General features: G+C 39.9%; 1 protein-coding gene across 5 annotated transcripts in view; it reads left to right on the top strand.

Moving 5' to 3' along the window:
• The window catches only part of syt7a (synaptotagmin VIIa), a 671,470-nt gene that overhangs the window by 487,023 nt on the left and 165,610 nt on the right, over positions 1–18,837 (top strand). For all 5 annotated transcript variants that reach the window (XR_006313964.1, XM_043706001.1, XM_043706003.1 and 2 more), the window contains one exon: positions 8,243–8,605. Coding sequence is in view for 4 of the 5 variants with exons in the window: in XM_043706001.1 (XP_043561936.1) it covers positions 8,243–8,605 (363 nt within the window). In the remaining variant the exon portion in view is untranslated. The remainder of the gene's footprint in view (positions 1–8,242; positions 8,606–18,837) is intronic.

Consider the following 18,837-nt stretch of genomic DNA (forward strand, 5'->3'; position numbering starts at 1 on the left):
TGCTGTTTTTGGCAATAACATTTGTAAAGACAAAGGACATAATCAAAATTTCCAGCAACATCTCCAACCATTTGTTTGAAAACTGAATTTCTCAAAAGTATTATGCGAAAAATATATACCCCTATGGCATCTACCATGTAAACCAGTCAGCCAACTCTAACTGGCACTTAGACTGGTGTCACTATTTTGTTTGCTAATTTTGTTTATCATTTGGTTTTGTTTTATTTATAAAGTGTCTCCTAATAATTTGCCTTGATCGGAGAACTTGCTCCATTAATAGCAATGTTGCTTGTACTAATGTGAAACAGGCAGAATTTCTTTGTGAAGCCACCAATTGTCTTGACGTCTTGAAATGTTTGTGGAAAGCAAATGCACCCTTTCTCACATATACATATATATACTCACTTTCTCTCTCACATACACTCACTCTCACATTTATTCTCCCACTCACTTATTCTATGAGATACTCTCTTTCTGGTGCACTCTTTTGCACAGACTTTCCTGTGCAGCTCTCTCTTGCACATCTCTCTGTTCTTATGCACCCACTCTCTCTGTCTCATGTTCACACTCTCCCTTTTCCTTCATATGTGCTCTCTCTTTCTCTCTCTCACATTAGACTATAAGGTAGCAGAATTAGTTCCATTTGATCCATCAGGTTTGCTCTGCCATTCGATTATGTCTGATATGTTTCTCAAACCCATTGTCCTGCCATCTCCCAGTAACCCCCTTACTAATTATGAGCCTATCTATCTCTGCCTTAAATACGCTCAATGCCTTGGTCTCCACAGCCTCCTGCAGCAATATGTTCCACACATTCACCACTCTCTGCTGAAGAAATGTCTCTTCATTTCAGTTTTAAATGGTCTTCACTTTGAGGTTGCGCTATCAGGTCCTAATCTCTCCTACTAGTAGAAGAGTCCACTATATCCTGGTCTCTTGGTATTCGGAGACTTTATTGAGATCACCCCTCATCTCACATTTTCCATGTCTCTCTCTGTCTCTCACACTCACATGTTCTCTCTCTGTCTCTTTCTCAATCATGTGCTTTCTTTCTTTCTGTCACATGTAAGTATCTGGCAAAATCTCGTTACAGTGGACGGTGCACCAAGGCACTTACTATGAGTGGGACTTGTATTCAGATGGGGGAGGACTTGGTACTTGCACCACATGGTTTCCAACCAACTTGCTGTGTTGCTGAGAGATTTGACCAATTGAGCGGAGAAATGAACATGGAGACATTGACCTCATCATTATATTACGGTAGTCAAAGATCTGGGTGCCATGTTTATATGGCACCTGGAAAGACACCCACTCCCTGTATCATTCTGCCTGTTTGAGAGGAGGATTTTGAAGTGTTTCATCTCCCACTCTTGGCTCCCTGGAGCTACAAGTCATAATACAAGCTATACCTTCACTTAGTCATTTTTGACCTTGCCTCCACACCCTGCTTTTTGGCACTGTTGACCCACAATCAACCTAAAACTGCCTCCCATCACCATCAAGCTGCCTGTTCACTGTCACCCTAAATGTGTGAAATGTCATCATTGATCTGCCATTGGTTACCTTTGACTATTCAAGCCTCGCCTTGCTCTGAAATGCCATTCACCCAGTCTTCATTACTGTTGAAGACACTCTCATATGCACACACTGTGTGGTTTCTCTCTATCATGCACAAACAGACACATAACACATAGAAACACAGACATTCTCTATATGACACATGCAGACAAGATTTGGCAAGATCTTGTTACAGTGATAAGGTGCTACATCACGTGAGCAAGACTTGCATTCAGACTGGAGAGGGCTAGGTATGGACACTCGTATGGCGGACAGCCACTTAGCTCTGTGGTCTTCAAGGGCATGACCAGTTGTGTGGCATGATAGGCATAGACACTAATCTCACCATTAAGTTATGGTGGTCAAAAATCTGAGTGCCATATTGAAATGACAACCAGATGTGCAACTGCTCCCTGTATCATTCTAATTGTTTGTGAGGATGATTTTGAACTTGAGGTGCCACCAGCTCCTCCTGCCACTCTTGGGTCCCTGGAGCTACAAATCATAATACAAGCTGCATCCTCACTCAACCATCTTTGACTTTCCCTCTGTCACTTTACACCCTTCTATCACCCTTGAACTACAATCCATTACCCTTGATCAAATGTTTGCCACCCTAGAGCTACCTCCCATCATATTCAAAGTATTCATTATCATCCTTGATCTGCCAACTTTAATACCTCCCCCCGCCCCATCACACTTGAAATCCCTTTGATTACCTTAAACTCTTCTAACCTCAACATTGCTTTATTCTCTATTGACTTTTACCTGGTCTTAATCACACTTGATCATGACTGAGCTGCCTTTGACACAGATTGACCTTCCCTCTGTCATTCAGTTGCCTCCCTATGTCGCCTATGACCTACTTCTGTTGTACAGTCATTCCCCAATCTTCCTGGTCAGCTACCTCCTAACTTGTTCAGACTTGTTATGATATCTCCCTTAGCCGCCTGATCGGTTGGTACAGCAGCGCAGTAGATGGGATGGAACCAGAACTAAGGACACTACACTGTGCCATAAGTGCCCTTTGAATGGACATAAACCTTCTAACAATCTGGTAGAGTTGTCAATCAAACACACTGTCATTCATCATTGTTTCGAAAGCAATTTAATTAAAATAATATTAAATCACCTTAATTAGTTATTATGTTGTGAAAAGATTTATTTGAACACTATATCAAAACAGTTATTACCTCTATTATTACCTCTGAAAACTGATGATCAAACAATGCTCAGTTCCAAACATCTGTGTAAACAATCTGCTGAAGTAAGTGCTCTTAAGCTTGTGAAACTAAACCGAGCATTCATAACAGGCCCATTTGCCAAAACAACCCTTCACAGCTCCAGACAATGAAATCTTTTGAGAGTGAAGGAACAGATGGCTGTTCTTCCTAAGCTCCACCAAATGGTCTATCATTCGAAAGAGGCCAGGAGCAGATGGCTGGTTTTCCTTAAGTTTAAGCAGAGGCCATTTTTGTCCAAGTTAAAGCACTGCAGCTTTTAGATAATTTCATGGCAACTTTGAACTCCAGTTTTGAATGCAAAATAGTACTGTTCCAAAAGGAAAGTATTTCAATGCATCTTAACAAGTTGACAGTGCTGGTTAATGTGATGGTCAACACACATTTTCAAGACAGCATTGTACAATCCTTCACTGTAATGAAAATGCATCCAACTTGCAGGACAGTATCCAATAATCACATATGAACCAACTTGCCTGGCAGAATGTTCTTGCCTCTTCAGGTTCTCAAGCTGCCTTACCTGGTTGTTTTCTAAATATTTCCAAAACACTATGACCTGATGAAAATGGTATTGTGTATGAAATACAAATTTCCCCAGGCCTTTCAATAGCAACCTCTCATCATGGGCCATACATATGGGGTAAAATCTGAACCTGACCCAAAAATAGAGGAAGTTTGCATGGGGTTCTTATTGAGGGGGAAATTCAAATGTATGTACCTGTGATCTGAGCTTTGTCAGTTCCCACACCCATTTCAAACTCTGTTGGGATGTGAAAATCTGCCCTATACTGTCTTTCACATGGGATACCCAACACAAATACACTTTCGATCTATTACTCTTCCCCAGTAAACACACTGCCTCATGGGCACACACTCTTTCTCTCATCCCTCCTCCACAATCACACTGCACTTCTCAAACACACACGGGTATTCACACTCTCTCACAAACATACATACTTGTGCACACACAAACACATGTACTAAGTACCCACTCTTGTGGTCTTCTCAGTGATAACACAAAATATCATTCTTGTTCTTAATTCCTCACTTCCCTAATGTGCTTCAACAATATTACCCATTAGTGTAGGACACGCATCAATATCACATTTAGATTTAAACTTTCCTTAGTCATTACTCTGCTGTCAGATTATGTGCCTGCACTCGTGTCCTGCTCTTCTGCTTGCCCCTTCAGAAAGCAACCAAATATATGATGGGCCGTATGATGACCACCTGTGCTATAATCCATTCTGTGATGTGTGAAGTAATGTAATTGACAAAACTAAATGTTATTTTACCAACACTTTTCAAGAATGAAATCATCCTGCCTTGGTTCCTCCAAAAACACTAGCCTTGTCTGTAAATCCATTAAAGACTGATGTCTGCAATCTCAGGCTGAGCTCCTACTCATCCATGAGCTGTGTTTAAAGTTGACATCCTATCTATCCTTAATTCTGCTTGCTTCAAATTCCATAATTTTGGTCACCTCCATTCTGGATGTATCCCTACTACAAAGGATGTTTGTTAACTTTTGTCATCTTAACTTCTCTGGCAGATTCCATCCTACATAAAGCTTCTAAACTCTCTCAAACTTCTCAGCTACCATGTTGTACCGTAAAGTGCTCTTCATATATGTTCCTGTGTTTATAAGCTCGTAATCCATTGAATTTGAAATCCTTCTTTTTATTTACTAATTCTTTGACAATATAACACAGCATATTTCATCAACCTCCTCCAGCCCTACATCCCAACCAGTGTTCAGCAGGCCCCAACTTTAGTTACTGTGGTATTCTGCTGTATTGCGGTGCCACAGACTTCAACCTTATGGCATATTCTCTTAAATTTCCTCCGTGATCCCCTCAATCTCTTATTTCTCTTCCTTCTTTTCAAAGTCTACCTCTTCAACTGTGCATTCAGTTATTTCTCCCAATTCTTCTTTTGCTGCTCAGTGTTTGTTTCTCTTCTGTGAAGTACCTTGTGATGTTGTGTGGATTATTGGCATTGTGAGAATTAAAGTTGTGTGTCACAGCAAAAACCAGTAATTGCACAAGTAGACTAAAAATAAAATTTGAGAGATGTGCTAATATGTGGGATAGGTTCATATTATGGTTGATTCATTTGAAACAAAACCATGATCTTTGCTAATTGTTTTGACATCAGAGCACATGTGCTGAACGTTGTTCTCATGCCTTCCTTTCAGTAAGGACCCCCCCCTTAGGAAGTAATAGTGCAAGAGAGTGTATCAAATGAAACCATTAGAATTTTAAGAGTATTAACATTTGATTTATAATGTCCTGGGTCTTAGGGCTGAGTTAGTATATTAATTTAGGGCCATTCACAAATCTGCAAATTCATGGAATCAAATGTGCATCCTCTTGAATAGTTCTTATATTTATTTTACGTAATGAAGAAAATTAATCTCTGAACAACATTAACATTTCAATTATTATTTTGCGTATTTGGAATACAATTGCAATTAGTGCTGAACTATGATGAACAGCACTATAGCATGATAAATTATACTGGTACTTCAATCCAATTTCTAATGGATGAATGAGCGTGTGAATTTGTGATCCTGAAAATGAGCCTTAACATTCTAAACTCTTCTATTCCTGTAATACTCATTTCAGACATTTATTGCTGTGCCTTTGCAGAAGCCCTGAAATACAGCATATGTGTGTGTTCTCTGTTTGATATAAATGTGCTACACGCTAACAATCAAAAATAAGTGCATAATTGCCAATTAGTGCCATGTTTATCCCCATCATCAGTGTTGGTGCTGCTTTGTGCTTTGTTCTTTGTACCAGCTGCCTCATATATATGCTGTTTTAAGCAGTACTGGCAACTGACAGCAAGTGTACAGTGGCCTGGTGAGAATCTCACAATTTCACATCTAACTTTTGAAATGTGTACATGCTTTGAGTGAGATTTGGTGCTGTGGGGAGCAATTTAATTCACTTTAAACTTTATGGCCTATGATCTCTAGGCTGGTACTATTTCAATTTGCAAATCGACAATTGTCCCCTCGGAAAATAAATGTCAAGTAACAGATGTAACTGAAATATGACTTCACAGTACTCCTAGTCTAAAGTCTTGTATGTGGACTAAAGTGAACCTCACCTTGAGGACTCTGCTGTCATATGCCTACCTAACTCTCACCTCTTATTAAGCATGTAGACTCTTGCACGCTGCAGCTTCATAGACTCTTGCACGCTGCAGCTTCATAGACTCTGCTTACTGCTGATCTTTTTGAAAAGTAACATTAAATGTGCAATGTATGGCAATGCCAAGATATTGAATGTCTTCTAATTGTATTTAGAGATGTGTGGGGAGAAAGGAAATGGGAAAGGAAGAAAAGAAAATGTGCTTCACCTTATTCATGTACCCACGGTGTCCGTTGACTTAGCTCAAAATCTAAATTTAAATTTGAATAGATACTTTGGCAAGTTAAAAAGGACATTTAGAACAATCATAATACTGAATGGAAATTATTTCATAATCTGTGATCTACATTGGGTATAAGTTTAGTAGACCCAATTGCAGATTGCTTCTCAATGAACTTAGAGTGGTGATATAAAGATTGATCATTTTATTTTTATATTTAATTCTTCAAATTTAACATATTCACACTTCATGTATGGGAAGCACACTTTTGGTCCCAGCCTGCAATGACAAGCCTCGAACCAGCACTAAACTGGATCAAAAACAGGATAGGTGGGTGCAGCACGTTAGACAATGATGTTTCATATCTAATCTGGTCCTACTCAAGCATATGGAATGAAGTTTGCTCTGACTGCTATGATATGTAGTTTCAGAATTCATAATTCAATTGCTAGTGGATATTAACCTACAGTACAAAACCACTCCAATTTAGTATTAATTGGCCTTCCTACTCTGAAAGGTAACAGAATTGTTCATGTGGGAAATGAAGAAAGTGCAATAGAGATACACTCCTTTGGTTGAGCTTTACTGAGGGAGTTTTACGATATGTAGAAGAAAGCTATACCAAAACTGGAAGTACGTGGATCTAACACAGGTTGCTTGGAATGGAAAGTGTTCTATCTCCCTTACTAAAATTCATGACTTCAATGCGAAAAAAAAATGAAATTCTGCCCAATTATTTCCTGCACTGATAAAATTTCAAGCTGTTATTTAAAAATAACAAACAAAATTCTTATGCCTATCTTACGCACATGAAAGTTTCAAAAATAGATCATTCTCCCTTTCACCCTGGGCACCAAAAGTAATTGCAGTGTTAAGACAAAGTTGATATTTTGGGATAGCTTGCAACCTGCTTGTAACAGTGGATTGTAGTATAGATGTGTCTTCTGGGTAATTTATGTTGAATTCTTGGCTGGGGAGCAAGTGTACCCAGTGCTGGTTCAGTGACAGCAGCTAACACAAGACAGATTTCCCTGCAGGAAATCTCTCTCATGAGTATGTAAGGTGCTTTTGTAACAAATGCTTCAATTGATCATATTGTTAGGTATCTAGAATAAGTGTTGACTGTGTCTTTAAAATTTTGTATCTTCCACAGGTATTAGAAGTCCATTGAAATATAAAAGTTTGCTCGTAAACTTCTTTATAAGCAAATGTTGTTCAATCAATGGAGGACCAAAGATCAAATTTCCTCTGCAAAATAACTACAGCAACTTTAACTTTCTTTCCTTTTCTCTCTCTAATTTATAATCTGTTTGATATTGTTTTCTTTATGTAGCTACACTAAGGAGATAACCGCTGATTAATCTTGCCCCAATTTTATAGGCTTTTTTCTTGACATCTAGCATTGAAAAAACACAATTACCATACAAATAAAGTGCTCTGGAGTGTTTAGTGTAAATAAATTAATAAGGAAATATAATCAAGGTGTAAATATGCCACTAAAGTAAGTTCTTGCAGAATAATACTTTCAATTGTCATTTCTTTGAAGCATCTCTTAACAAGTCATTTCTGGAAATAATGTTTGTCACCCGTGGGTTATATTATGTTTAACACCCCAAAATGCTATCAATAATTTTGGTCCTGTTGCTGGTTTTGCTTACAACTACCTGCCAGTGCTGGGGGAAGGATGTTTTTTTGCATAGCTCAAGCTGTTTTATTTTCAGCAAACCACTTAAGTGCATTGAGTTGAGCCTAACTCACCTGTTGTCTTCCAACAACTAGTGCAAGACCCAGACTGATCATGATGAGGAGGGCAAAAACAAGAATAATTTAAATTGGAGTTGATGACATTGTAATGTGTTAAGGCATTTTACAGGAAATGAGAGTCGTCTACCTGAAATGATGTGTTAAGAATCTATAAGGACATTGTAAAGCCAGGTATCCTACAAACTCGAGACGCATTACTGAACTTCACTGCAGGTGACTTCGCTAACTGTGCTTTGCTTTTTGTTTTCTCCCTTTACTCTTTCTTTCTGCTCCTTTCTTCTGTCATGCTGTTCTGTTAGCTTGGATGAGCCGACCTTATCAGCAGCCTCCACATTAGAACACATATCTACACCACCAAGCGATCAACAGCCGAAATGCCCACGACCTCGGACGCTGCAGAGGCAGCAGAGCCTCCAGCAGCCGCTGCAACACCATAGACCTGCCCACAGCCAGCCTACCACCAGCCAGAGCCTTGGGCAGCTTCAGTTCCAACAGCAGACAACCTCCGGCAGCAGGTCTCCCTACAGAGCCCAGCACAGGCCAACTGGTACGGCAGGCTCACGCAATCGTACAGCCGGAGGCCGCAGCCGCTCCAATCCTGGGAGCTGGGACTACGTGATGGGACAGCTCCGTAATCGAGGGTTAGATATGAAGTCTTTCCTGTAAGTCTTTTCTTTTTCCTTTCCACTTCAAAAAAGCCTTTCATATTCCCCCATTATAAATCTGCTTGTACTTTTAATTGGACTGAAAAGGCGTGAGAATCTCTTTCATTTCTCCAACCATGTTTTACTAACTTTACCCACAGCAGCGTGTCTGAACATTGGGATTTCGCAAGATAAACTGTAAATTGAATCGGATTTATGTTCTGAATTACAGGATCTTATGGACAAACCACCAAACCTATGGCCGAGAATCTCGCTGCAGCCATAATTTAGCTCTACCAATGATGGGAAATTTTCTCACTTCAGATCCAGGACTCAGCATATAGGTCCAGAACTTATCAATATTGAAACAATTAGTTTCGGAGAGACAAAATTCACAGGACACTGTATTGTCAGAAAGCTCTTGCTGAGCAATGCCATAATTTTAGCAGAAGCAAGAATTAGGCTCACCACCACTGTTCAAGAACAGTTAGGTGTGGAAAATCAATGCTGGCCTTAATTGCAATGTTCACATGCTGAGAGCGCTTATTAAACTGATGTTTCGAGAGAAGACGATAAATCAGACCAAATCGATTGCAAATTGTTTATGTTAATTTCTAACATTGTATGGCCCCTTAAAAATATATACACAGTCCTGGATCGTGTGTTGATGGAATTTCCCAACTTTGGTGGTTAGTTGTCTTCTGAAACATACACATTTGACATTTGAAGCACAGAGATTATTCTTCATCCTTTTTTTAAAAAAACCAGGTCATCTTTTGTTTAGCTGAAGAAAGCTGTCCAGTGTATTCAAATGCATGCATCAACTAGTGTTTTGTCAAATGCACCTTAATTAAAGTTTGTATGCATGCGAATGCAACAAAAACAGAAAACTATCATTGTGTACACAGCATCTTAAAAAGTAAGTGTGGATCACACATGATTCTTCTGCACTATTCCTCCATTTGCTATCATGTGCACCATGGTGGAATGGTCTAATTGGATAATGGGTGCAAGCATGTAAGCCCATCAAATATCTAAAGAATGAAAATTACTTTGAATGCTCTTTACATTTTCAGAAGTTGAAAGAAAGCACATATTTGATGCAGCATTAGCATTAACTCTGTAACAGACAATTATTCATGAAGGCAGGTATGTATGAGTTTCTACATTGGAATGCCCTTGAACTGTCATGTCTTCATCTGATGAGCTGGTGAAGGCTAATTTTGCTCTAGCATCTATTTACCATTATGATGCAGTTTTGATGAATTCAACAATTATCCTGGCTTTGTACACTCCAAATGAACTATTTTAATTACATATCTCAGCACAGTTTCTTACACTTATTAATACAAAAGAGGCAAGATTCTTTTTCAACAAATAAAATTCATTTAGTTAACGATTGTCTTCTATAGTCTCTCTTTCTGCTGCTTTCTCTGATTATCCAATTAGAAGTGACTATTTGCTCTGGCATTGTTCCATTGCAATATAACTGAGACTGGATCTGCAGCTTACTATTTTTTTTTCCCTGCACTGAATATCCATTGTTTGTTAGGTGGCAACTTAACTCTGTCTTAAGATTGACACTTGATGCTCATTTCTGGCAAAGTTGATTTGCAATGATCATTTATTAAATAAATATAACTTTCAAAATTAAATTCAAAGTTCAATTTTACAAGCAATTCTTTACTCCTGCAGACTTAACATTGGAATCAACCTCTTTGATAGGAAAGAGAGTTCAATCTTCAGTTTTCTCCACACCAGTAATTCTGATGGCAGTAAGCCATGCTGGAGTAGGATAGTCCAGTAATTTAATAACACTGCATAAAAGCAGAATTATTTTTCTAAAGGTATTTGACCATTTCGACCCAGTTTCTGAGCTTCCCCCTTCAGTCCTGAGAAAGTGTTTACATGTTCAAATTTGGAAGTGGCTGCAAACTGCAATCCATTGTCTGATACGTCAGGGAGGTCATATGCAGCAAGCATTTTATGCAATACCCTGACAACTGCTTTTTTGGTGGTGACACCATGAAGTATAGCCAGAAGCATCAAAGTAAGACCATCTATCCAACCTTAATGAGTTGATTTCTATTTATTTGCATGGTCTGGTGGGAAAAACAGTGGGGTTCAGTGTCTTTCTCTGTCCAGTGTCTGGTTGCAAATAGCACAAATTTCTCTTTTAGCTATGAGGTACTCAGTTGCCTTTGAGATTTATGATCACTACACTATTACATGAGTCAAGGTACTTGGTAATTCCTGAGTTTGCCTGATGCATCTTATCTATCTTATATATCATTCCACAGTGAAGCTGGAATTACTAGCCCTTTTATCAAACAACAGGAAATGCTGCTAATGATGAACACTTGTCTTTGTAGTCACCAACAAGGCATTTGACCTGGTCACGTTTTGATACAACCTTGATGAATGATAACATATTCTCATACTCTGTTTAGTTCCTGTCAGAGTTGTTTGAGCTTATTCTGAGTTGCTGGCCACACAGTGTGATTTAGTTTCACTAACAAAAATTACTCATCACTCTGGAGAGTGCATCTGCTGTTCTTTGCAGCTTCCCCTGCACCTATTTGGTCTCATAGGCAAACCTCAAGGCAGATTTGGAATCTTTGTATCTTTAATGGCATCCTCGTGAACACTTCCTCGTCTAAGATAGAGACCAATATTTTGTGATCTGTTTCTATAAGGATTTGACACAAAGGGTAGAGTCTGGAAATCTCTTGCAAGCCCAGGTGACCAAGATATCTCCCTTTCTCCAGAACTGCGTTGTGACTCTCCTTGTACGACAGTGCAGTAGAAGCTTATTATAGTAGCTTCCTCCATGCATCTGTTATTCCTGAAACTGCACTGCTTCTTTACCCAAAAATGAAACAACTATAATAGTTAGAAATGATCAATTGTAGTGGCCCAGGACATCAATGGATGTCAACATGTTCTTGTTCCTTTGTAAAGCATCCTGTGGACATGAGTGTCAGCACCATTCTCACATCATCTTCATTCGTTGCTTCAGGGTTCATTCTTCTTTGCTAATTGTGAGAAAACGTTTATCAATTGCTTTGCTATGCCAAGAATTTTTTTTCAAGTCGTGAACTTAACAGCCTTCATTTTCTGTTGATCTGGCTTATCTCATCTCTGTCAACAATATATCCCAAGATGAAAATAGATTCCCTAAAAAAAAAAGAGAGTAAGCCCTATAGCCTTTAGAGATCTCTGATCATGCTTCTCATGTATCAATATATCATTCACGTGAAAGAGAGTCAAAGAGATGTACAGCACAGAAACAGACCATCAGTCCAACTCGTCCTTGCCAACCAGATATCCTAAATTAATATAGTCCCATTTGCCAGCACTTGGCCTATATCCCTCTAAACACATCCTATTCATGTACCTATCCAGATGCCTTTCAAATGCTGTATTTATACCAGCCTGCACCACTTCCTCTGGCAGTTCATTCCATACACGCACCACCCTTGGCAAGAAAACGTTGCCCCTTAGGTTCCTTTCAAACCTTTCCCCTCTCACCCTAAACCTATGCTGTCTAGTTTTGGACTCTCCCAACCCAGGTAAAAGACCTTATCCATGCTCTATATGATCTTATAAACCTTTATAATCCTCACTCCTCAGCCTCTGACACTCCAAGGAAAACAGCTCCAGCCTATTCAGCCTCTCACTGTAACTCAAACCCTCCAACCCCAGCAACATCCTTGTAAATCTTTTCTGAAATGTTTCGAGTTTCACAACACCCTTCCAATAGGAGGCAGACCAAAACTGCACACACTGTTCCAAAAGTGTCCTAAACAATGTCTTGTACAACCGCAACATGATCTCCCAACTCCTATATTCAATGCTCTAACCAATAAAGGAAAGAATACTAAATGCTGCCTTCACTATCCTATCTACGTATGACTCCACTTTCAAGAAACTATAAACCTGCACCACAAGGTCTCTTTATTCAGCAATGCTCCCCAGGACATGACCATTAAGTGTATAAGTTCTGCCCTGATTTGCGTTTTCAAAATGCAGCACCTTGCACTTACCTAAATTAAACTCCATCAGTCACTCCTCAGCCCATTGGCCCATTTGATCAAGATCCCGTTGTACTTTGAGGTATCCATCCTCGCTGTCCACTACACCTCCAATTTTGGTGTCATCTGCAAACTTAATAAATATACCTCCAATGTTCACACCCGAATCATTTATATAAATGACGAAAAGTAGTAGACCCAGCATCGATCCTTGTGGCAAACCACTGGTCACAGGCATCCAGTCTGAAAAACAACCCTCCACCACCACCCTCTGTCTTCTACCTTTGAGTCAGTTCTGTATCCAAATGGCTGGTTCTCCTTGTATTCCATGTGATCTAAACTTGCAAACCAGACTACCATGAGGAACCTTGTTGATGTCTTGATGAAGTCCAAATAGATCACATCCACAGCCCTGCCTTCATCAATCCTCTTCACTACTACTTCCAAAAACTCAATCAAATTTGTGAGACATGATTTCCCATGCATAAAGCCATGCTGACTATCCCTAATCAGTCCTTGCTTATCCAAATACATGTAATCCTGTCCCTCAGGATTCCCTCCAACAACTTGCCCACCACTGATGTCAGGCTCACTGGTCTATAGTTCCCTGGCTTTTCCTTACCACCTTTCTTAAATAGTGGCACCACATTAACCAACCTTCACTCTTCCAGCACCTCACCTGTGACTATCAATGATCCAAATATCTCAGCAAGGGACCCACTTCCTTCACTTCCCACAGAGTTCTAGGATACATCTGATCAGGTTTTGGGGATTTATCAACCTTTATGCATTTTAAGATATCTAGCACCATCACCTCTGGACATTTTTCAAAATGTCAGCATCCATTTCCCCACATTCTGAATCTTCCATGTAATTTTCCACAGAAAGCACTGATGTAAAATACTCATTTAATATCTCCCCCATCTCCTGCAGTTCCATAAAGAGGCTGCCTTGCTGATCTTTGATGGGTCCTATTCTCTTCCTAGTTATCCTTTCCTCCTTAATGTATTTATAAAATCCATTTGGATTCTCCTTAACCCTGTTTACCAAAGCTATCTCATGTCCCCTTTTTGCTCTCCTGATTTCTCTCTTAAGTATACTCCTACTGCCTTTATACTCTTCTAAGGACTCACTCTATCTCTGATTCTATACCTGACATATGCTTCCTTCTTTTTCTGAACCAAAACCTTAATTTCTGTAGTTGTCCAGCATTCCCTACGCTTACCAGCCATGCCGTTCACCCTAACAGGAGCATACTGTCTCTGGATTCTCATTATTTTATTTTTGAAGGCTTCCCATTTTCCAGCTGTTCCTTTACCTGCGAACATCCACACCCAATCAGCTTCTTGCATAATACTGTCAAGTTTGGCCTTCCTCCAATTTAGAACTTTAACTTTTAGATCGAGTCAATCCTTTTCTATCACTATTTTGAAACTAATAGAATTATGGTCGCTGGCCCCAAAATGCACCCCCACTGACACCTCCGTCACCTCTCCTGCCTTATTTCCCAAGAGTGGGTCAAGTTTTGCATCTTCTCTAGTAGATACATCAGAAAATTTTCTTGTGCACACTTAACAAATTCCTCTCCATCTAAACCCTTAACACTATGGCAGTCCCAGTCTGTTTGGAAAGTTAAAATCCCCTACCATAACTACCCTCCTATTCTTACAAATAGCCGAGATCTCCTTACAAATTTGTTTCTCAATTTCCCGCTGACTATTGGTGGTCTATAGTGCAATCCCGAGAAGGTGATCATCCCTTTCTTATCTTTCAGTTCCACCCAAATAACTTCCCTGGATGTATTCCCAGGAATATCCTCCATAAGTACAGCTGTAATGCTATCCCTTATCCCCTCCTCTCTTGCCTCCCCTTCTATCCTTCCTGCAGCATTTGTATCCTGGAACATTGAGCTGCCAGTCTTGTCCATCCCTGAGCCACGTTTCTGTATTTGCTATGATTTCCCAGTCCCATGTTCCTAACCATGCCCTGAGTTCTTCTGCCTTCCCTGTTAGACCTCTTGCATTGAAATAAATGCAGTTTAATTTATCAGTCCTACCTTGTTCTCTGCCCTGAGTGTTTGACTTGCTCCTTTTCCCAACTGTACCAGTCTAAGATTGATCTCTTTCCTCACTATCACTCTGGATCCCACACTCTACCTTACTAGTTTAAATCCTCCCAAGCAGCTCTAGCAAACCTCTCTGCCAGTATATTAGTCCCCTTCCAATTCAGGTGCAATCCGTCCTTCTTATACAAGTCACTTCTACCCAAGAAGAGATTCCAATGATTCAAAAATGTGAACCTTTCTCCCCTGCACCAGCTCCTCAGCCATACATTCATCTCCTCTATCCTCCTATTCCTACCATTACTACCATTACTAGCTGATAGCACTAAGAATAATCCAGATATTACAACCCTAAGGGCCTCCTCCTTAAATTCCTACCTAATTTACTATATTCTCCCTTCAGAATCTCATCCTTTCTCCTTCCTCTGTCGTTGGTTCCAATGTGTACAATGACCTCCTGCAGATCCCACTCCCCTTTGAGAATATGCTTCACTCTGTCCGATTTATCCTTGATCCTAGCACAAGGAAGGAAACATACCTGGTGTGATTTCTCATTGTCTCCGGCAGAAACATCTGTCTGTGCCTTTGACGAGAGAGTCCCCTATCACAATCGATCACTAAGAACCTGACATGCCACTCTTTACATTAGAGCCAGCCTTGGTACCAGATAGCCACAGGAGATTCTTGCATGACCTGCCTCCCTCTCCTACCTTTCTTGGCGGTTACCCATCTACCTGACTATATCTGTGCCTTTCCACTCCTCGTCTAACTGCCAGTTATTCACATCCCCAAGCTCCTGCAAATTCTTTATTGCCTCTAATTGCCACTCCAACCAATCCATGCAATCTGATAGGATTCACAACCATACACACTTATTGCAGACATAATCATCAGTAACATCTCCCTCATCTCCCACATCTGACAGGAAGAGCACACTTCCCTACTAAAGGCCATCTTTGCACCTTAACAATCTACAGAAAATAGCAGTCTTACTGCTCTAAAAAACACTGCTTCAGGGTAGCTTACAGTCATAGAGCCATAGAGGTGTACAGCAGCCAAACAGATCCTTCGGTCCAACTTGTCCATGCCGACCAGATATCCCAACCCAATCTAGTCCCACCTGCCAGCACCCGGCCCATATCCCTCCAAACCCTTCCCATTCATATACCCATCCTGATGCCTTTTAAATATTGCAATCTCACTAGCCTTCACCACTTCCTCTGGCAGCTCATTCCATACACGTACCACCCCCTGTGTGAAAAGGTTGCCCCTTACGTCTCTTTTATATCATTCCCCTCTCACCGTAAACCTATGCCCTCTAGTTCTGGACTCCCTGACCCCAAGGAAAAAGACTTTGTCGATTTATCCTGTCCATGCCCTTCATGATTTTATTGACCTCGATAAGGTCACCTCTCAGCCTCTGATGCTGCAGTGAAAGTAGCCCTTGCCTATTCAACATTTCCCTTTAGCTAAAATCCTCTAACCCTGGTAGCATCCTTTTCAATCTTTTTTGAACCCTTTCAAGTTTCACAACATCCTTCAGATAGGAAAGAACTTAATACCTATGTTTTATATTTTTAAATTTTAATGAAGAGACAGAGCTCAGTAAGACATATAACCAAAACGAATCCACTCTACTCACTATATGACACCTTCTAAATTTTGTAATATGTTAGGCAAAGTCTATCAGAAGATCTGGGGCTAAAACAACCCCACATCCAGTCTATTGAAGGAAAATCTCTCAAACAAGCAGTCTTGATTGCGTATCCAGTGGCACCTGTCAGAATCTATTGTTAGCATTGATATTGGTAAATATTCTACTTTTCACCAATTTGGCTAACCTCACATCAACTATGGCTTAGGGTAAAATTCCCTTCTGTGCTCTTTTCTACATTGTGTTAGGTCTCCACGTATTCTGATGGACACATTGAGTTTGGATTTACTAATGATTCCCGAGTACCACACTGCTCATTTAGTCACCAGGAAAATTATGCCTATTCCGATTATTTCCTCAAGTTGCTTCTGTGTTGACAAATTTGGAAACCAAGTTGTAAGATGATGCTTTCTGCTGAGTCAGTTTATGTTTGTAATGCTCTTAAAGAGCCAACACCAACAACAGGGATGTAGGTCCAAAAGGCCATCTCTTGGCAGGCTGGTCAAATGTGAAGGGGATCACAGCTAAACCTGATACTATTAGCTACTAACATTCAGTCCCCTGAGTGCAAAGTATTGTATGCTTATTTAATGATTGTTCTCTGAACTAAACTGTCCTAAGTTATGGACCTCCACTGCCTTGTGAAATGGTGTTGTATCCAATGTACATGTATCTTAGCCTGAATCTCTCTGTTCCCAAGTTCATAATAGAGTCATACAGTATGGAAACAGACCCTTCACTTCAATCAGTTTATGCTGACCAAAATCCCAAACTAAACTAGTCCCACCTGCCTGCTCGAACCCATATCTCATCAAACCTTTCTTATTCATGTACTTCTCCAAATGTCTTTTAAATGTTCTAATTGTACCCATATCCACCACTTCCTCTGGAAGTTCATTCCACACACGAACCACCCTCTGTGTAAAACATTTGTGCCTTATGTCTTTTTGAAATCTCTCTCCACTCACCTTAAAAATGTGCCCCCTAGTGTTGAAATCCCCAATCCTACGGAAAAGGCAATCACCATTAACACTGTCCATACCCCTCATTATTTTATAAACTTCTCTAAGATCGCCTCTCAACCTCCTGTACTCCAATGAAAAAAGTCCCAGCCTATCCAGCCTTTACCTGGCAACATCCTGATAAATCTCTTCTGAACTCTCTCCAACTTAATAATGTCCTTCCTATAACTGGGTGACCAGAACTGGGCACAGTATTCCAGAAGAGGCTTCATCAATGTTCTGTACAACCTCAACAGGACATCCCAACTCCTATAGTCAAAGTAGTGAGCAACGAAAGCAAGGATGCTAAATGCCTTTTTTCACCACTCTATCTCTATGTGACGCAAACTTCAAAGAATTATGTACCTGAATCCCTAGGTCCCTCAGTTCTACAACACTACCCAACACCCTACCATTAACTGTATAAGCCCTACCCTTGTTTGTTGTACCAAAATACAATACCGCATATTTATCCAGATTGAACTCTATCTGCCACTTTTCAGCCCACTGACCCATTCATCAAGATCCCTTTGTAACACTAGAAAACTTTCTTTGCTGTGTACTATGCTACCAATTTTGGTGTCATCTGTACACCTACTAATCATGCCTTCTATATTCTCACCCAATCATTAATCTAAATGGCAACAAAAGATGATCTAGAACCAATCCCTGTGGAACACCCCTGGTGAGAAGCTTCCAGTCCGAGAAAACTTCATTTGTACTGTGTATTTCAGGGGTTGGGAAAGAAGGACAAAAAATAATTGAGCAATAACTTCATTTTGAGAAGCCCTAAGGGATCAACATGATCCACATTCATACAAATGATTATTTTATGCTGTTCCTCTTAAATATAAACAAACAAAACTCCTGCAGCCAATGCCATATTTTCTTCCCATGGTCCCACCTGCCATCCTTTTTTACTTACTGCTGGCCTCTGTCTATCGCTGAACCCAAAGTTTTGAAACTATGGGTAGCCTATTAGAGCACAAGTTGAACCTTTGGCTCCATATTCTTTTCATTACAAAGGTTAACAAGTTCGATATGTACGGTGATTAGTTTTGTCTTTTGCTACAAATGAATTGAGCTTAAAGCCTCATTGATGCCATTGTTGGACTTTTTACTCTAATGTTCTTCTGGGTGACCTCCCATCCTCCATTCTTCTTAGAATTTATTTCTGACAAAAAAAAGATGTTCAAGCTGCAACGCACTTTGGAATACTATTGCAATAAAGCAATAGTAATAAATTCTGCAGCAACCCAGTTGTTGCTAATGTTTTCTTTGTGCATCCATCATTTTTAATGTTCCAAATCTATACCATTTTTATTAGCAAGATAATGAAAGTTGAAGACATGATTTTTTTAAAAAACCCTTCTACATCAATGACATATACACTGACGTAACATTAAATTGAATTTGTTAGTTAGATTTATTGATATTTACCCCTACTCCTGATTACTTTAGCTTTTTTCTCACTTTCTTTGAGTAGTGCAATTCTTTAC

The sequence above is a fragment of the Chiloscyllium plagiosum genome, chromosome 16, assembly GCF_004010195.1.
Source record: "Chiloscyllium plagiosum isolate BGI_BamShark_2017 chromosome 16, ASM401019v2, whole genome shotgun sequence".
Taxonomy (NCBI): Eukaryota; Metazoa; Chordata; class Chondrichthyes; order Orectolobiformes; family Hemiscylliidae; genus Chiloscyllium; species Chiloscyllium plagiosum.